General features: G+C 44.5%; 1 protein-coding gene across 2 annotated transcripts in view; it reads left to right on the plus strand.

The window, feature by feature from the left end:
- KCNH1 (potassium voltage-gated channel subfamily H member 1) overlaps positions 1-21,317 on the plus strand; it is a 367,276-nt gene that overhangs the window by 265,006 nt on the left and 80,953 nt on the right. For both annotated transcript variants that reach the window (XM_072733343.1, XM_072733344.1), the window contains exon 10: positions 17,534-17,730. In XM_072733343.1, the coding sequence (XP_072589444.1) occupies positions 17,534-17,730 (197 nt within the window). The remainder of the gene's footprint in view (positions 1-17,533; positions 17,731-21,317) is intronic.

The raw sequence follows: 21,317 nt of genomic DNA on the forward strand, positions 1-21,317 counted from the left end.
GCCAGTCGCTGTATTAGGCACTTGAAGTATTTCAATGACAAAAAATGGGTCTTGTCTTCAAGGGGCTCCCAGGCTACTGGGGAAGATGAGCCATAAGTAGACACTTGCATACAGGGGACGAAGTATCTAACTCAGTATTCAAATGTCAAGAAGGTTTCCTGGAAGAAATGACCGATACCTAAGTTGAAACCTAAAGATTGGAGAAGAGAAGGGACAGGTGGGTGTCCTCAGCAGAGGGGAAAGCACATGCGAAATCCCTGCAGAGAGAGAGCCTGATTCATTTGTAGAACTGCAAGTGCGTCCCCTTGGCATGACTGGAGCGACAAAACAAGAAGGGACACGAGGAGAGATGGGGCTGGGAGGGTGCTAAGTGCTGGGCAGATCATGGCAGGCTCTGGGAGTCATGTTAAGGGACTTGGACTTTATTTCTGGGAGCCAGTGAAGGGTTTAAAGCAGGAGAGAGCACAGTCAGATTTGAACTTGAGAAAGATGACAGTAGTTGCTGCTTGGGGAGTGATTGCAGGGGGACTGGGAGCTTGCAGCTAGGGCCGGGAGATGAGGTTAGAGATATGCTATCCACGGGCAGGTTGATGGTGCCCCGAACTGACACTGTGATGGGCAGATGGAGTTGACTCCTTTAAGAAGCAGAATCAGCAGATGGTAGATTTGCCGGGGGTGGGGAGGGGGAGGTGGGGACAGTTAAGAGTCGATGAGCATTGCAGGATTTCTCACTTGGGTAACAAGGAAGCACTGTGTGTGCCACACAGTGACCTGGGGGTTGTGGGAGGAGGAACAGGGCCATGGGGGCACATGTTGATACTTCAGCATTTTGAGCATCAGTGGCCTTTGAGAGATTCATCTGATTGCCTGAGGTGGCGACAGAACAACTCTTGATGGGGGCCACGTCTACCTCTCTGAAGGGACCAACCATCAAGTAATAGCCATCATTTACGGCCATCTAGTCTGTGCCAGGCATTTTACATACATATTCTTATTTAAGCCTTATGGTAACCCTATGAAGTGCTTTTATCTCCATTTTGTAGGTGAGACAGTGAAAGCTCAGAGAGGTTAGGGAACTTTTCCCAAGGCCTCACAATCGATGAAGTCCATGGGGCCAGCACCCTGGAGTCCCTCTGAGTCCAAAACCTCTACTCTGATCCATTTTGCAATACTGCCACCCTAATGATAGCTTATGTCGTTTGCTGGCCCATTAAATTTCACTGCTAGACATTGTGGACATATTTTATCCTTTACATATGATTTAAGAAACAGACAGGGAGAGGATAAGTCATATGGGAATTAGAAGTGAGATTCAAACCAAGTATCTAAGCATGCATAGTATTTGTGTGTGTGTGTGTGTGTGTGTGTGTGTACACATATATGTTTATAAAAGTCCAAGCTTTGTTCCCGCTTGACTTTGGAGTGCATGATCTGCAGCCTTCCTGTTGCTCCCCTGGCCCCAGGCCAACTTGCCCTCTTGATTACATTCTGCTCAGGTTAACCCAGGAATGATTTATATTCCCTCAACATGCGTTGGCAGATGGTCAGAGGGAGCCTGGGATAAAGACTGGGTGCGGGGTGGAGGCCCAAACTGTTTTTCGCTAAAATGACTGTGTGGATTCCTGCTCTCCACTGAACTCTGCAGACAGGGTTATTCTGTTCCTTGCCATCTTCCACCTTTAATCCTCATCGGTGTCCTTGGTAAAGACGACTATCCGGGGATAATCACTATTGAGATATTCACCTGGCTAAGAAAAAGTAACCAGTGACTAGTGAGCTCTTCTTTGTGTTGGAATTGGAGTTGAGTTTGAACGGATCCTTTGGTTAGGGGCATCTTCCACCCATCCCCCTTACTGATAACTCCAAATGCCTTTCCAAGGACTCTGCCTGTGACCAACACCATCCCTCTCACGTACGCGTACGCAGGGCGTCCTTAATGATGCACCTCACACAGCTGCATGTTAGGAGTTGGGGTTGGACCGTGAGGCATGAATATAGGACAGAGCTGCCGAGGGGTCGAGGAAGGCAAATGACCACTTCCCAGCCGGGTCTCCACTCTCCACCGCCTGGGCTTCTTGTAGGGAAGCCAACCACGGCTTGATCCACTATTGATTTACTTGGTCACTTGGCTGCTTCTCCAAATCCAGCTCTCTGTCTCTGGCCCCCCTGGGCATCCTGCCGGCTCCAGTTAGCGATGGCCGGAATAACTCAGCCGCCTCAGATTCGGAGTGGTTATTGCCCTCAAGCTGTCCCCACTAGAAAAGGCATCTTTGTTGTGTCTCCAGGAGCCAGATTAGGTCTGAAAGAAGTAGGTCCAAGCTTGATATCCTAAAAAGCCTGTAACATTTTAAGAGGCTCTTACTCTATAAAAGGACGAGAAACAAGGCCTTTGAACTAACTTGACCTCTCGGCCAAGATGCATCAGATTCTTAGCTATTTGCCCCCTGGAAACTTACACTTAGAATTTTTGTTGTTGTTGTTGTTTTCCTAAATAGAATATCTTTTGCTCAGTTTACTGAAACCAGTTGTTCTTGCCAAGGGGGTTCAGGTGACAAATGGTTGTTAGAACTTGATCTCTACTGGCTTTTGATGCATATCAGTTCAGTCCAACAAAATTTCTTGAACACCTACTATTTACCAGGCACCATCATAGAATTGAGATTATCAGTGGACCACACATAAGCCTCCCCGCCTTCTAGGAGCTATGGTAACCCTATGAAGTGATTTTTATCCCTAAAATAAAAAAGTGCAGGAGACTGACATTATGCAAAAGGCAACATTCACACTGCTTCATTAAGTGTTACCGCTTCCCCGGGGTCATGGGACAAGTGATTTTTGAGCCGGTACTGTATCGAGTGCTCCAATGTGGGGAAAAAATAGCCAGAGAATGTTTAGTTATCATGAAGTGGGAGCCTTTAGGATAAAGGACAGAGCTTGTCTGTCTCATTCGGTTGTCTCTACTGTCTTGTTATCAGTTCCCTCATTTACATTCTGCTAATTTGTTTCTTCCTCCCAATTTTAATATTCTCTGTTTAATTTTAGCACAAGGACGAGGAAAAGAGTCTGTATTCATAACTGAATGTGTTTAACAAGTGTTAAAAATAGAACGCTTTATAAAAAAGTTTTCTAGAAGAGTGTTTGTCAAACGTTCTTGACTCCACTCGTCATATGAAATGGTATGTTGTCTCAGGAATGAATAATCTCATGTGCACACACAGTTACACCCCAAGCTCAGTGCTTACTCTTGCCGCATGAGATGCAACCTGGTGTTTTCTATTCGATTCCATTCTCTTTCGTTTAAAAAGAAATTGACGTCATGACTCACTAAATTGCTTTCTTGTCTGACGCAAGGCCTGCACTTTAAAACATGGGGTTCTACAAACGTCAACAACCTCTCTTGGACTAAAAGCCTTGCTGTCCCCTGAGGGCAGAGAACACAGCTGGATAATCTCTTAGGATCTCCTTTTCCTCTGTCGTTCTCTGCCTTCCCTTTGAGAGGACGCCTTCCCAATCTCCTTTTCGGAATTCTCTTAGAATGCACTAATGTCTTCTCAAATTTAGTTTCTTGGTTCTTTGAAGTAAATTCAAGCCTTTAGCGTGTACATTTTATTCTTGATATTTTTAAAGTAATTTTCTCCCAATTTTTCATAGCTATCAGAATACAAGGGCATGGGTGCTCATTTTGCCGGTGCCCAAATGGTGGAGGTGCCCAAACGCCTGCAAGTTAAGTTGTTATCTTAGTTCTGTTACTTGACCAAAGTAGGTGACTCATGTATTTTCATCGGGGTTCTGCTTGAGTGTGATCCAACTCCCAGTGTTTCCATCTTATAAATGCAGTGTTTAAATGATCTTGTTTCACTGTGATTTAGTATCCCTATAGTAACTTCTATGGGTTTTGCATTTTAATACTTAATTTGTATTTTAAGCATGGATCCTCTTGTGTCCTTTCTTTTTGATTTGTCTTTTTTTTTTTTTTTTCCATTCCCTTGGGCAAAGCAGAATCTTTTTAGCCAGACTGCATTGAGTTGTGGAAAGATCCCTGGGCCTGGAGCTAGAGATTTAACCATAGCCCTGGTACTGCACTAACTCCCTACAGGAGTTCCACCACTGACTCATGAAATCTCCAAGGTCTTCTGGGTTTCTCAAGCCCATCGCGCTGCATCAATTGCATATTTACTCATTTGTCCCTCCTGTGAGCTGAGATCCTTTGGTTTCATGTCTCCAGCTTGGCCCAGCATATGGAAGGCACTGGGGCTATTTATGGAATTGAACTGAATTGAGTTGAATTGAATTGAATTGAATTGAATTGAATTGAATTGAAAGCAGGGAGAGATGGGGCTGTGAAGGGCCCCATGGTCCAGAATAAGGGTCTGGACTTTATCTTGAGAGAATGAGGAGCTCAGAGAGAGTTTATGAGCAACAGAAGAGTTTCATGAGCAACACGAAGATCTGAGTTCCACAGATACAGAGGTGTGGAGGCTAGCTCGGAGACTCAGATGAGAAATGATGAGAACCTACGCATGGTGGTGGAAGGGACATGTGGAGAGCTGGAGCCCAGAGATATTATGGGAGGGAGAACCTCTGGGTTGTGGGAGGTAAGGGGAGGGAATACATGGCAGCTCAGGGACAGGCAGGAGAGCCAGAGGAGGATGAAGCATTAAGGGTTTATTCTACTGAGTTTGCAGCCTCTTTTTGGAACAGATCTAAGCATGTCTCTCAACTAGTGGAAATTCTTCTCCACTTATGGACAGGCCAGGGCTTGCCCAATGAAAGGGAGCAGCCATGGGGAAGATTGACAGGCCCTGGCTCATCACACTGAGTTAACTTACTACTTGTGATCCTGTCACATTGTACTGGGATTTACATGTAGATTCCCCTTAAATGTACATGTTCATTTCCTCTGTTCATAGAGGAAATCTTTTTTTTAATGAACACCCCCTTCTCATGGTTTCTAATTTGGAAGACACTTTCATCTTTGGTTAGTTCGTTTCTTTGTGTCCATTGACCTTGGTTGGATATGAATATGGCACTTATTTACTTAGTAACTATCACAGCATAACAGGGTGATAGTCTCTTTGCAAGGATGGCTGGTGTAGAGAAAATTCTTGTTTTGGATGAATGTTCTAATCCATTTGGGAGAGACAAATGCACGATTAGTGACAATAAGTTAATAGGTACTTCTTTCGCTAGACGTCCTGGCATGAACAAAGGGCATATTTATGGAGGAGGCAGGAGTTGACTGGGCTCGGAAGGATCAGTAATAGTGTTTGGTAGGCTGAGTCTTGAAGTGGGAAGAGCAGTGTAAGTCCATAGAGCCATTAGAGTATGTGTAGCCATATTCAGGGACCAGTGTGAGTACAGTAGACTGAGAAGACTTTCCATGTGGGCAGTGGTTCTCAATTTTAGTGAACATAAGGCTCAGCTGGAACGCTTGTTCACAGTGCAAATTCTCAGGCCCCTCCATAGCTCTAGGATGGAGTCTTGGAATCTGCATTGTTAACATGCCTTCCCCTCCCCTGGGCAGTTCTGTTGCATGTGGTTAGAGGAGTATACCTTAAGAAACACTGCTTTAGGCAGTTACTATTACTTGATGTTTTGGTAGAAAAGGGTGAGATGATGATGTTGTAGAAAGTGTAAGGCACATGGTAGGGCACCTTTTATTACGTTAGCCTAAAGCATATGAAATTGCCAATTTCCAACTATTTTTTTACTGCCAAAATTGTGGAATAGACATCTTGTGATCTGTATTCAAGGGGAGGAGGGCCTAACCTAGGATGGTGGCTCTGTGAAGGTGGTGTCAGGATTTAGACATAGAGGTAGGGCCTGCTAGATGGAAGGAATAATGCAAGCTGAGGCCTGGGGAGGAAAGTGCAGAATTTATTTTGTAACCACAGGACCAACACTTGAGCTAGAGCTGAGAGCCCCAAGGGGCAGCAGTATGACATGGTGCCAGGGCGGCAGGTCAGAGCTAGTCTGTGGACATTTCTAAATGTCAGCATGAGGAACTAGGCAACGGGGAATCACTGAAGGTGATGGGTAAAGTATGACACCATTAGAGCTGTGATTTTTAAAGATTAATGGACTGGACACAGAGCAAGGAGAGGGGGCATTGAGTGACTCTGGTTTCTAGTAGAGATGAGAGGTGGTAAGGTATGGGTAGTAGACACTGAGACAGAAGGAGGGTTACCAGATTCAGCCAGTTAAACTTGGATTTCATATTAATGAGTAATTTTTGGCTCATTACATGGGATGGGATGTACTTATACTAACAAATTATTCATTTACCTGAAATTCAGATTTAACAGGGTGTCTTGTATTTTTGCTCGCTAAGTCTGGCAACCTATGATGGGAGGGACATATTGATGAGACATTCTGGAAGAAGCATCTGAAAGGTTGTATAAAAAGATGTAGGGAGCAGCCAGAGGGAGGTGAGAGGAGTGATCTGACATCCCAGTGAGTGGGGAGATGGAGACGCTGGAACAGACGAGGCTAAGACAGGAGGAAGACATGGTAAGAGAGAAAGGTAATGAGCTTGGTTTTGACTTGCTGCATTTAAAGACCAGTGGGGTATCCAAGTGGAGTGCTCAGAAAAGTGGGTCTGAAACTACCTGAAAAGATTCCAGGGCTCAAGACAGAGATTTAGGATTCAGAGGAAGGAATAGAAAATAGGAAAAACAGACAAACAAACAAGAGGGGCGCAGAGAGAACACAGGGAGTCATATTCATCTAAATGACCAAGTATTTCAGAGCATTTTAAATGGAGTGGGAGTGTAGCCATTCAAAATGCTCATGAGGAATTTTAAACAGTGTTAGAAACTCTTAAGATAAGTAAAGTAAGTAAAATATAAATTTTAAATGCAATATGATCTCAGCCATGTGGGGGGAACACATTTGTAGATAAAAACTCACAAACATTGTGCGTTTTTATCTGCAAATGTCTCTACTCACATGTCATAGTTGATGTCTTTAGTCTGTGAGGCTATAAGAGATTGTTGTTTTCCTTTTATATATGTATATATATATATATATATTTTCTTTCAAGTCTTCCTTGAAAGAACATATGCTACTTTCAAAATTAGGGAATTTTTTTTTTAAGTGGATCTTGAGAAAGCGTTGTTTCATATATTCTTTTAGTTCTTAAGATACAGTTTGAGAGAATAACATTTTTTTTCAAAAAGAAGCCTCAACAGCATTTCTTCTGTTTTTTATCGGTTCAGTCAGAAAAAAAAAATGACATTTATTTAGTGGCTACTACCCAACCTCTCCCTCAAATGCTCCTTGAAATGGAGGAGGGCTAGGTAGTGAGGACAGAGTGGCTATCTCACCAGGATTTTAAAAAGAGCAACAACCTCATGCAAAACCCTCATCATTTTAGAGATGGAGGAGCCAAATCCTTCACAGAGATGCTCCCTGAGATGCTTGTGAGGTGGAGGGGACGAGTGGGAGGTCCCTACTTCCTGCACTACCATATTCTGGAGTGCCTTGTTCCACATTGCCCTGGGGACCTGGCGTAGCTGCCGGGAGAATGTGACTGCCAGGACCATCTAATAACGTCGCTTGCTCATGCTCCATGCGAGGGGAGGAGGCTATGTTTAAGTGTCTCTCTAAACACTCCAACCAAGCATTAATATTCATATAGCTGTTCCATCAACCGAAGCAATTATATTAAATCCACACTCCCAGCAAGAAGCTATCATATGAATAATCTAGAACTTCAGAAATGCAAAACATTTGTGTCAGGTAGTGCACACAGTACTTGATTGAGGCAGGGTGGGGTGGGGACCAGGTTCTACTTCCTAATTATGTTTTTGTTTAAGCAATTTAAAAAATTGGTTTGCAGTCTCTGAAGACACCAGTCATTAGGAGAGTCAATAGATCTTTCTAAAGGAAATTCTTATAACTTTAGTGCCCAGAGGGGAATGGTTCAATAAAAAATTATGATAAGTCAAGGCAGCTGTAGTGATGAAGATATACCAAATTTTATCGGCACCCAAAATGTTTTAAATATGATGTTAAGTGGAGGGAAAAAGCAGAGTATATAGCTATATGTGCCATGGCCTCAACTGCATAAAAATGCATGTGTGAGCAGGAGACAGACGGAAAGCATACCAAAATGTTTGCATCAGGGATGCCTGGGTGGTTCAGTGGTTAAGCACCTGCGTTCAGCTCAGGGCTTGATCCTGGAGTCCCAGGACTGAGTCCCACGTCAGGCTCCCTGCATGGAGCCTGCTTCTCCCACTGCCTGTGTCTCTGCCTCCCTTTCCCTGTGTCTCTCATGAATAAATAAATAAAATCTTAAAAAAAAATGTTTGCATCAGAGTTTTCTAAGTGGTGGCCTGCAGAGCCAATATTTTCAATTTCTCAGTATATTTCAGGCATTTTCTGTAGTGCACCTAGAATCTTTTATAAACAGGAAGGGGGAAAAATCAAGTCAACTTGTAATTCTTATCTCTAGTGGTCTTGGAAATTATCACCTGCCTTCAGTGAAAGATTTGTGGTCTGTTTACTTAGCAGAGACACATTGGGCTAATTTAATTTTATCTGATTGCAGTTGTGAAGAACAGAAGGAGAGTGTCGTGATGTTTCCAAGCCATTGCTTTAACGTAACCATTACTAAGCCAGCCCCCTTTCAAACAGAGATGCCAGTGTTATTTGCTCCTGTTCGGTGTAGTCTCAACAAGAAAGGCTGGTGACCCATATTTGGGTGAAATTTTAATTCTTTTAAGGGGAGCATTTGCATGATAGGGTTATTTCTAACATTTATCATCTTTACATCTTCTTTTTAAATTTGTCTATACATTTTCAGCTTAGCATGAAGCTGGATCAGAGTGAATTATGGGACTGTTTCTGAACAGGTCAGCAAATTCCTTTTTGAGCCAGGCTGACAAGGTAGCTCTCGGAGGACACCGGGCTCTTGCACTCAGGCTGGAGACCAGTCCTCTCCTCAAAGCCTCATCCTGAGACATTCTCCGTCTTTCATTATTTTGGCCCACCTTATGGTCTCCCACTCAGACCCAATGAAAAGAGGGCTTTTCATTGATGTATTGATTTATTCATTCCATAAACATGCCAAGTGTAGTCTAGGGACTGAAGCAGACAGACACACCTGGGATAGAGCTATTCATCTCATCACGGACACAGATAAGCAAATACACCATTTTATGATATAGTATGCCGAGAGTAATAGGAGTAAGAACAGGATGCTAAGGAAGCTTATAAGACAGGCATCTAATCCAGCCTGACCAAGAGAAATCAAGAAGGGCTTCCTGGCCAAAGTGGTATCTGAGCTGAGATTTGCATGATCAACTGAATTCCACTGGATACAGCAGAGGTAGTGGGGTGTAGAATAGAGGATTAAAGAGAAAGTGTTCCAGGCAGAGGGAACAGCATCTTCAAAGGCTTTTTTTTTTTTTTTTTTTTAAGATTTATCTATTTATTTTAGAGGGGGGCAAATGTGGAGAGGCAGAGGAATAGGGAGAGAGAGAACCTCAAGCAGACTCCCCACTGAGCACAGAACCCAACTTGGAGCTCGATCTCATGACCCTGAAATCATGACCTGAGTGTAAATCAAGAGTCGGACAATCAACTGACTGAGCCGCCCAGGCACCCGCAGCATCTTCAAAGACTTTAAAGCAGAAGAGTGACATTTGTGTTTAGAAAGGTCATCCTGGATGCTGCAAAGAGAATGGATTGCAGGCAGGAAGACCAGTGAGGACGATGTTGAGAGATGAGCGTAGCTTGAACCAACTTAATGTCAGTGGAAATGGAGAAAAGTAGACCAACTTATGAGATCCTTAATGGATAAAATTATCAGAGCTTGGTCTTTTATTGGATATGGAAATGAGCAAAAGGAGGAGTCTGGAATGACTCGGACAACTTTCACTGGGACAGGAAACACTGGAGGGTGGATAGGCTTACCTGGGGGTGGGAAGTTCCATTTGGGGATTTGTGATTTTTGAGCTAAGTGAAAGTGTCCAGTGTGAGATTCTACACTCAGAAGAGAGACCCTGAGGTTTATGCTTGAGGCACAAACATGGGGACGGACCATCATGATCCAGGTGGCAGCTAAAGCCAGGTGAGAGGCTGGGAAAAACCCAAGGAGAGGAGAGAGGGCAAAAAGCCGTAAGGTCTACTAGAGCAGAGCCCAGCGGGTTTCCAGTTTATAGGGGATGGATAGAGGAGGCGGAGATGAACTGCCAGCGCAGGACAGTGGGCTATCACAGATGGCAGGGAGAGAGGGAAGGGACATTTTTAACTGATACAGAACCAAATTTCACTGACTTGGAGATGCTCCGGGTTGTAAGACACTCCAATATTTAATGGCTTACTAAGACACAACACTGCCAGTTAAATGGTGATAGATTGTTGATTGTAAAACACATTCTGATTTCAGAGATAAAAAACGCTCGACAACCTAAGTATATATTAGAATCAAAGAGCTAGAATAAGTTGAGGACTAAAATATATCATTTAGATATATTAGAAAAAGAGCTGTTGTTGACAGTGAGAGTAGTGTTAGCGGGACCTGCAGGGTGGAGGCAAGATTAGAGAAGCTTGAGAAATGGGGAGAGGGGGCTATTAGCTCCAGGGTGCTTGATAAATTGCAAAGATCTTCCATAGTTCTTTTTTTTTTTTAAGATTTTATTTATTCATGAGAGACAGAGAGAGAGAGAGAGGCAGAGACACAGGCAGAGGGAGAAGCAGGCTTCCTGCAGGGAGCCCGATGCGGGACTCGATCCCAGGACCCCAGGATCAGATGAGCCAAAGGCAGATGCTCAACCACTGAGCCACCCAGGTGCCTCTCTTCTGGAGTTCTGAAACAAGAGAGAAATAAGTAAGCGAGATAACAGTCAAAATATCACCTTTTTTTCCTTTCTGATTAAGCTAATATTGGAGAATATGCTTTGTATCTGTGTCCAAGAAGACTTCCCAGTATGGGGCCCCAGAATTAGGCCTACCTGGTAGTGCCGACCAGCACAGGCTGGCCTCTGAGGGTCTGGCTGGCAGATATTACAGCGTGGAGGGACAGAGAGAACATGCTTCTCGCAGGCCGGCAGATCCTGAAGAGAGCAAGGGGCCGGGCCTACCCATGTGCAGGTTCTCCTTCCAAACTCCTCCCGCAGAGGAGGGCATCAGGGAGGCCAAGGGTGTGATGCAGCCAGAACTGCCTTCACAGAAGGGAACATCAGGGAAATGGGGGTAAATCACCCCTTAACAATAGTGTAGAGACACCGTAAATAGTATTCTCAAGAATTTGAGCCATAAAAGGAAGGAGAGCACCCCAGAGCAGCAAACTTCACTTCCAGCCATCCAGCTTCCCTGCCCCGCCCTTGCTGTTTGGAAAAATTATCCGTCTTTCCCATGTGTCTCAATTCTCCTGGCTCACCATAGAAGGCCAGATCCATTCTCATTTTTCTCTATGAAATCTCCATAGTCCTGCCTGAGACAGCTTATGACGTATCTTGATATTATGTTTTTTTTAAAGATATTTATTTATTTATTTATTTATTTATTTATTTATTTATTTATTCATGAGAGACACACAGAGAGAGAGAGAGGCAGAGACAGAGGCAGAGGGAGAAGCAGGCTCACTGCAGGGAGCCCGACATGGGACTCGATCCCATGTCTCTAGGATCATGCCCTGGGCCGAAGGTGATGCTAAGCCGCTGAGCCCCCTGGGCTGCCCGATATTATGTTTTTATTTGTCTTATACCTCACTGTTACGCACATGTAGGTTTGTCTCCTCCCAGTCTAAGCCCCTTGAATGTGGAGACAATGCGTTTTCCGTGTTAGATGGCCCTTGGCCTCTGGAACACCGCCTGGTCCATGATAGGTAGGGCCAAACTGTTGAACTGGTTTGAATTATGTGCCAAGAGAACTGGGAACTCCCAGTCCAACAGCTGCCCGAGAGAGAGAGGGTGAGAGGCAGTCCCCATCCGAGCTGGCATGTGACATTACCGGGCCTGTGTGGGTTTCACCGACCAGGTACGTGGCTGCCCCACGCCAGTGTCCCATCTCTAATACAGAGATGGTTTGCTGAAGAGCGTAACAATTGCTCTTTTGTACTAACTTCGAAAGAAGGCAAATGTTTCTTGAACATCGCTGAGCTCCCCTATGAAACCTAAAGTGAGACCACACCTCCCTAGAAGGCGATGCCCTTCTGAGAGGCCTGAGAGCCCAGGCCTCCTGAACATCTGCAGGCCCTGCTTTCTTTGTTGGCAAAAGAAATCCAATAAAATGTGTTGGCTCGGCACCCAACACCACAACACAATCAGATAAGACCTGGCACTTAACGCTAAGGCTTTATTCCTAGTAGTATGTTTTCACCACTTGGACAGGAAAGCGAATTGTTGAGATCTCCACTATGTCTGTCTGCATTTGATGTACCTTCTCATGTCTCGAAACTGTAGCAGATAAAGCAGAGGTCACAGACTGCCAGGAGCATTTATTTTTTTCAGTAAGTGAAAAAAAAAAAAATGAAGGGGCTTTGTAGTTTCATTTCAGATAAAAGAAGGCAAAATTTACAAAGTGTCACAACTTTGCTTATCTACTCTTCCCCGTGGTCTCCCGTAGATGCATGTGGGAGGGTTAAGTATTCCAAAATAGGGGCGCAGCCTGGGTGGCTCAGCGGATTGGCACCTGCCTTCAGCCCAGGGCCTGATCCTGGAGACCGGGGATCGAGCCTCACGTCAGGCCCCCTGCATGGAGCCTGCTTCTCCCTCTGCCTGTGTCTCTGCCTCTCTCTCTCTGTGTGTATCTCATAAATAAATAAATAAAAAATCTTTAAAAAATTATTTAAGTATTCAAAAATAAGCTGGAAAGCCTGGACTTCATCATCTTTGGGGGAAGGTGCGCGGTGGGTGCCTGTGGTAGGGTCTCTGGCTGCTGTCTGGCCCCCAGCAAGGCCTTTTCTGACGGGTTCCAGTTCAGAGCAGAATCACTTCCCTGTGACTTCTTAACATTCGGGTAGGCTGTTTGATCCTCCCAGAGACCCAGTTCCAGCACCTCAAGAGTTTGCCCTTATCACCCCTCCCAGCCCCCCACTCCCACCTTCCACACCCCCTCAAGCCTCCTCATGTGGGTAATCCAGCCTCTGCCTGTCGTTAAATTGAATTATCCACAGGGCCTTGGTTTTCTCCTGTGCTCCTTGCAGAGATCTGTCCTCCCTCTCCCTGGGCGACCTCAGCCCTGAGTCCCACCTCCCACCTATGCTTTGTGAACATTCTTCAGCCCCACGTCTGTACCCCGTGGGGTTGTTTGTGTCCACTGCAGAAGTGGAGGTGCAGTAAAGATAGCTGCATTCAAGTGGAGGGGGAAGAGGGAGGAGGATTAATTATCACGGGGATGTTTGCTCGCAGTTTTAATTAGACTGCGGTTCCATACTTCCCCTTTTCATTCTTTTTTTCTTTTCCCCACCTCAGAACATCCACTTAGAATGTATTTTAGAAACTTGAAACGTTGGGTTTTAACATTCTGCACCTAGCACCTCAGGGTAATAAATAAATCAATAAGCTGATTGCCTCAAGTCATTTGATTGCCAAGTGCATTGGGGTAACTTTTGTTCTTCAGTGAATGATCATCTCATGTGAGGGAACAAGGGATAAATGTGGGTGTAGGGCTTGTCCTAGCCCCTGATTCCTCACCCTGACCTGGGAAGTCATTATTCCCAGAGCTGTGTGTAACTTAGACGCAGCCTGCCAAATGCTCTGTATCCTCCCCTCTGACAGTTTCCCCAAGTTATTGGGGTCATAAATACATTCTTCGTTTGCCAGAATAGTCCTGGGTTTGTTTTGCATCTGACAGGCCCTCTGACACCACATTCTTAAATCTCACTAACAGATCGTTTATACCAAAAATGGTGCCTTGACAGGAAGAAAGATTGTATGGTTTTCAATTTGGGTTGAAAATCAAATCCAAGTTATAACAACACTGAGACTTCCTGGACCCTACAGATTAATCATGATTATCTTACCGTGAAATACTTTGTGTAGTAGGAAGTACTCTCTCTATTTATTGTTTCTGTCAAAACCTTTGAGTGGAAGACTTTTTACACTGGGCATGTTGTCATTTCTAAAGATGCACTTATTAATTTCATGGTATGTTGTGACTATAATATGGTTGTTCTTTGTTTTATGCAATGGGTATGGCCCTGAAGAGTTGTTTATAAGCTGAATTTCTACAGATAAATTCGTATGTTAAGTACACATTAGGAACTTTTATTTTCTGGGTTCCTTTATAGATGGAAAAAAAATGGCTCCAAATTTGTTTGAGAAGTATAATGCTTATTCATTAGGTTTTGTTTAAATGAAGGAGAATTCACCCTTGAAGAATGTATAATTAGGGGTGCTGACCCTCTGTGCAGTGGAAAATCCACATATAACTTTTGACTCCCCCAACACTTAACGACTAATGCCTACTGTTGACCAGAAGACTTACTGACAAAATAAATAATAAATTAACATGAATTTTGTATGTCACTACAGTCTTACAATAAAGCTAAAGAAAAGAAAATATTAAGAAAATCATCAGGAAGAGAAAATACCTTTATAGTGGTGTACTGTATTTATCAAAAAAAATCCACGTTCAAGTGGATGCGCATAATTCAAACCCATGTTATTCAAGGGTCAGCTCTAACCTTGAGGAGAATCAGGCAGGATTATCCCATGGTCTTGCACTCTTAGTAGTTGTGGTTTGGTTAGACTACATTTCATCCCAATAGGAGACCACGGGATTTGTAATTTCTACATTTTCTCACTGATATTCAAAACACTCAGGATAATCTGCTCCCATTAGAGCCACTCATTGCTCTTCCTTGTCCCATTCTTTCAGGGCCAGAAGTGGGGTGCCAGCTCAGAGCTGGGATAATTTGTGATATTCTACTGGAATATCAGATAAGTTACTAAGTAACTTCTCATGGGCTTCTCAGCCCAGAGTTCCATGATTCTGTGTGTTCTGGGTTATTTATTTCTGCATAATACACCTCCCCTAAATTTAGTGGCCTAAGAAATTTATTATTGTTCCTCACCATTCCATGGGTTGTTTAGCTCAGTTGGTTGTTTCAGACTTGGGCTTTCCACATGTGGCTGGCACACCAGCATTGGCTAGGGCTGTGGGCATCTGAAGGCTTGACTGGGGTGCCCTACTGGCCAAGATCGCTCACGTAATGACTAGCAGAGGCTGGCTGTCAGCCAAGAGTTCAGCTGGGCTGCCCACCAGAGCACTGGTCTATGGCCTTTGGTGTGGCTTGTTCTTCTCAAAGGATGGTAGTTGGATTCTAAGAAGGAGCATCCTAGGATAGCCCGGTTTAGTGCTGCCCTTCAGCCCAGGGCATGATCCTAGGGACCTGGAATCGAGTCCCATGAGCCCATCCTAGGCTCAGCGGTTTAGTGCTGCCCTTCAGCCCAGGGCATGATCCTAGGGACCTGGAATCGAGTCCCATGTCGGGCTCCCTGCAGGGAGCCTGCTTCTCCCTCTGCCTGTGTCTCTGCCTCTCTCTCTCTCATGAATAAATAAATAAAATCTTAAAAAAAAAAAAAAAAAGAAGGAGCATCTTAACAGTAAGTGTTCCAAGAGACCCATGCTGGAGCTGCAAGATTTTTTATGGTCTTGCTTCAAAATCTCAGAACATCACATCTGCCAAACTCCAGAGAAGGGACTAGATGAGTCCAGATCCAAGGGGAAGGAAACTAGGCTTTGCCTCTTGATTCCTCTTGACTATCTACCATTCTATGCGTCGGAAGAGCTTTTTCTAGATTACATAAAAATGAAAGGCATGGGAGGCATTGCAGTGCAGTGTAGGGAAGGTATGGAATGCTTGCTATGTATGAATGAATGGCCAAGCCTTGTTGCTTAGAACTCAGTACCAGGGAGCACACGTTGAATGAGCCCATCTCCGTGGAAGCTGGTAACATCCCACAGAGGGAAGCACTCCCATCCAGTGGCCCCAGCCCTAAAGTAACCCACTCCTAGTGCAGATGATTGAAAAACACCTGGGAAGGGAATTTAACTAGCATAGTTTTAAAGGCCTTTTTATCTAAAAGCTCCCTCCCCTCTACGCATGCATCTTGCTCATACTGAGTCAATAAAACTATCTTCATAAATCAGAACTGTATACTAATTACCTCATAACCATATGGGAAACTGTGGAGTAATGTGTCCATAGTACACTTGGTTTCTAGCTCATCCTGTGGAGGTGCTTGGAGAAAGCTATGCCCATGGATTACCCGTATACTTAGAATGGATTCTTTTTTGAGAAAAGATCAAGTTCTGTCCAGGTGCTTGGATGTCTAATCGCCTCCTTAGCCTGAATGAGGAAAACACCTGCCCTGTTCATCCTACTGAGTCAGGGGCACCTGGGGTCCTGCAGTGGCGTGCAGCTGGTCTGGATGCAGGGGCCGACTACTCTCCTGAGGGTTATAAGGGTTACTGTCCACTCTTTGTAGCATTGTTCATTGCTCACTGCATACTCCTCTCCGGCTCCCTATGGATTCAGATTTGTGTTTATCTGTGCTGAAAATTTAGAGGCAAGATAAACAACGTTTCAAGCTATTTATAACCAGAGGCTGTGCCAGGAATGAATTAGACTTTGCATTAGACATATGTTAAAATGTTGGACTCGGGGAAAGATAGGGGGAATATCCCTAGATTTGAAAAGCAGATATTCAGAGGAGATTGATAGAATTTTGACTCAGGATATGCTTATGTTACTCAATTGGCTTATTACATGTATAGAGAGGCTTGGAGATGTGTAGGGCCCCCCTGCCATGTGTAAGGGGCCTATGTTTTTTTATACCACAAGGAGGACCTTTGGCAGGGGTGAGGAGCATGGAAGGAGGAATGGGGTGAGGGGGAGGAGTGAGGCACCATACAAACATAAACCTTAGGGCAGTGGAAAGAGTATGGAAGGTAATGAACTCCACCCCTCCATGCCTTTTTCCATGTGGATCATCCTAAACAGAGGAGGCCTCTCTTGGTCTTCAGCTCCTGATGGAGAATCCACACCTTCTCCATACTATTCACCCCTCAGCCAGTCCCTTTAATGGAGATCCACAGTTTGCCCTCCTTCCTTGCTTCTCTTTTGCCTGCACTTACAGAATTCCTACTAAGTTCCAGACACTGTGTGACGTGGACAGAGCTCTCAGGCTGGGAGTTACACAACAAACAAGGAAACAAAGAATGTGATTATAGGTTATGATTGGCATTTGGGGAAAATGGGGGAGGTACAAGGAATAACAGAGGGTTCCCACTTTGGATAGGATGTTCAGGAGGTGACATCCATGACCCCAAAGTCATTGGTTAAACTTCGACGTGTATTCTATGGTATCTTAAAGTTTCTTGAATCACATGTTGTTAAGGTTCAAAATAGAACCTGTTTTCTGTTTTTTTTTGGGGGGGGGGTTTGTTTTTTTCCTTTTCTGAGCCCACGTTGCAGAATGTCAAAGGCACAGCAATTCTGGGAGACACAGGGAAGCCAACCTGGGTGGCCAGACTCCGTCTGGCTGGCACTCTCTTCACCAGCACTTTCTCTCCCTAGGGAAAGGAGACGTGTTTGGAGATGTGTTCTGGAAGGAAGCCACCCTTGCCCAATCCTGTGCCAACGTGAGGGCCCTGACCTACTGCGATCTGCATGTGATCAAACGGGACGCCCTGCAGAAAGTGCTGGAATTCTACACGGCCTTTTCTCACTCCTTCTCCAGGAACCTCATTCTGACCTACAACTTGAGGAAGAGGGTAAGCTGGCAGTTTCATTTTCTTTTCCACCAAGCACAATCTCTGCGCACGTAGGATAACTGCACGGGCCAGGAAAGTCCTTTCGCGGTTTCTGTAAGTGGAGCAGTTGTTTCTATAGAGGTTCTGTGCGTGGCTTGCTCTTCGGAGCTTTTGCTATGAAATACGGGCAAGAGGAATGTCGCTAGATTAAAAGATGGATTAATTTTGCTGCGGAAGGGTTTTGTTCATGAGTGTGTCCGTGAGCTTTTCCCAGCAATAGCTAGACCTTCTAGCATTTTGAAAAGATGAGTAAAAAATGAGGTCATTAGTCAGTAAAATGCCTGAGCGGGGCTACTTAATTACAGTAAACTGAATTCTCCCTGGTGACGAGGACTCACTAACTGGTGGGAAGCCATTCGTCAGCTGGTAATAATCATTTTTTTGGGTAATAATCATTTAAAAAGCCATGAAGATGATTCAGGTGGGTCCAGAAAACCAGAAAGGTATGGAGTCTGATGGCCTAGACATCATGTTGTATACACCTGCCAATTTAATGGGTTGAGAAATGATGAGTAGTTCTAAGAACCAGAGAAAATTTCTTGTCTGAAATTGTTTCCTTCACCCTCACATCATCAGGATCACACCATCTGTCTCTGTGAGGGTTAAACTATTCGTTCGTCTTGTACTCTTTAGGTTTTTCATGACTGATTTCTTGCACTTCATCTATCTCTTTTTTTAGTTAAGGTAGCTCTGACCTATAGAAACCATCTGGAAGGATTATCATAGGAATCTTTCTGAAAATGATCTCATACTCTTTCCTCCAAAACTGTTGTTCTTCTCATGGTCCTTTCTCTGTTGACTGTGTGTCGCCCTGGTGTTCCAGGTTAGAAACGCTGGCATCATGGTTGATGCTTCTCCCCCCTCTCCCATACTCAGGTTACTAATCAAATCCTTTTGGTTCCACCTAAAGTCTCAAACCTGGGCCCACACTTTACTTCCATCCTTGGGGCTCACCCCGAGCTCTTGGGACACAGCACCCCGATACGGACCTTCCCTGTGTCCTGCACCATACAGTAGGTTCCTGCCTTGGTGGCCAGTACTCAATGTAGTACTTCCTCCTTTGGCCAATTGTGTGACCTTAAAAACTAATTGGATCATGTTACTTCCTTGTACAGACTTTTGCCCTCCCCCCATCCCCCACCCAACTTTAAGATAATGTCTATACACTTATACACTTCAGGGTGGCTTATGTGGCTTTTCACCTCGACCCTCACTTAATCCCCAAGCCCCGACCTCAGCCACTCTTCCCATCCCCCTCTCTGGCACCCTGAACACCCCCACCATGAGAGCTCTGCACAGCTCTGCAAGCACACCACACCCTCAGAGCCCTGGGCCTCTGCATCAGGCTTCCTCAGCCTAGCATCCTTCTTTTTTCCTTCTGTGTATGACAAACACCTGTTAACCCTTAAGTCTGCTGAGATGTTTATTTGTTCATTCATCAAACCCAGTATGCACCAGCTGAATGAGACAGACATATAGAGCTGAATAACACTCAGGTCCCTATCTCCTGCAACCTAAAATCTAACAGAGAAGATCAACACAAGAAAGATAGATGCAGTACATGATGCTAAGTACAGTGAGTGTGATTTGTACAAGATATTGTGGGAGCCTGAAAGAGGAGGGCAGCTAAAGGGGGAGTTGGGAAGAAAGCGTTGTGGGGGGCGGGTATTTGAGCTGAATCTTATAGGATTGGGTTGGCCAAACAAAGAGAGGAGGCAGGTGTTTGATTTGGAGGGACAGTTTAAGCCAAGGCACAGAGGAAGGAAATAGCTTTTTGTCTTTCAAGTTCCTTGTACAAAGCTTCAAATGCCTATCATTAAGTTGCCCCAACAATATGCTTCCACATATTTTATTTTGAGAAAAAGAGAGAGAGAGAGAGAGAGAGAGAGAGCCCATCCATGCACAAGTGTGGGGAGGGGCAGAGGGAGAGGGAGAGAGAGAATCTTAAGCAGGCTCTACACTCAGTGCATGCATGGAGCCCTACACAGGGCTTGATTTCACACGACCCTGAGATCATGACCTGAGCCGAAATCAAGAGTTGGAGGCTCAACAAACTGAGCCACCCAGGTGCCCCTGCTTCTACCTATTTAAATAACCTTGAGATGCCTGGGTGGCTGAGCGGTTAAGCATCTGCCTTCAGCCCAGGACATGATCTTGAAGTCTCAGGATCGAGTCCCACATTGGACTCCCTGCATGGCCTGCTTCTCTGTCTGCCTATGTCTCTGCCTCTCTGTGTCTCTCATGAGTAAATAAATAAAATCTTAAATAAAATAAAATAAATCCCTTAATTGAGCCACCTGTGTGGCTCAGTCGGTTAAGCATCTGCCTTCAGCTCAGGCCATGATCCCAGGGTCCTGAGATCAAGCCCCATGTTGGGCTCCTTGCTGAGCTAGGAGCCTGCTTCTCCCTCTCTCCTCTGCTTGTGCTCTCTCTCACATGCACTCTCTCTCAAATAAATAAAATAAAATCTTAAATAAATCCCTTAATTGTATTGTTGTGTGTGAGTCCCTGCTCAGAGACCTGAGAGGGCAAGGCCTCACTACCTTGGCATCCCCAGTGTCTAACCCAGTACAGAGGATTGATAAACATTCGAGGATGCCAAGGAGAAAGAGATGGGATCTCTGGGTCTCAGTTTCCACATTGTAAACTGTGAGGTTGTGGCTGGATCATTTTTATGCGTCTGTGATTTGAAAGGGGGTCATTTAGATTTGAGTGGGGATTGGGCAGTAGTGGGGAAGTGGTGCATCCATGGTTTTTCCTTGTTTATTTGGGAACATGGAATGCTTTCTGGCTGTCCTTTTAGCCATGTGGATTCTTCTAAAATCTTTTTTTTTTTCCTTCTTTTTATGAAAGCAAGTTGATTATAATCAGCTTTCAGTGTTGGATAATATAGGTTGAAAAAAAGCACAGTTTGGGTTATTTGGAGTAGTAATCATTTTGGAATAATTGTAGATCAAATAAATCTGTCTTTAAAAAAAAAAAGAAACAAGGACAACAACAAACACGGCAGCACCTCAGTGGTCAGATTGTTTTTGTAAGTACAGAATGATTGACAACTCTTGCAGAAAGAAAGCCTCAGGGGGTGGCATTTTTGAAGGAATGATGTGGAGGGGGGTTGGGTCTGTATGGCCACAAGGTGTAGAGGAAGCATCCAAGCTGTAAAAAGCGTGAGAAAGAATTTGGGAAGGATCAGAGGTGTCCAAGTAGGCAGTGCCGAGTGGTCCTTAAGGTATTTCAACACTCCTTAGGTACCCTCGGAGATGGAGAGTCAAATCAGTTGACCTTCACATGTTCTTCCAGTTACAAATGCCTATGAGTCTGGTATGGATCCAAGACAATTGTAGTGAGATCCTTTATAGGAAGAGGTAGTCATTCTTTTTCTTGGAAAAAGGAGGCTTGTCATTTTGGTGTTGCCATTGTAATCTCTCATTGTGTCCTTCTGAGAATTAATTCGTAGTTACATAGGGCATAGAAGACAAGAACATTACATGCATGAATTATTCTTGGAGCTATTTTTTTTTTCTGGCAAAGTGAAGTGTATTCTTGTG

Source organism: Vulpes vulpes, chromosome 13 (assembly GCF_048418805.1).
Source record: "Vulpes vulpes isolate BD-2025 chromosome 13, VulVul3, whole genome shotgun sequence".
NCBI classification, from domain to species: Eukaryota; Metazoa; Chordata; class Mammalia; order Carnivora; family Canidae; genus Vulpes; species Vulpes vulpes.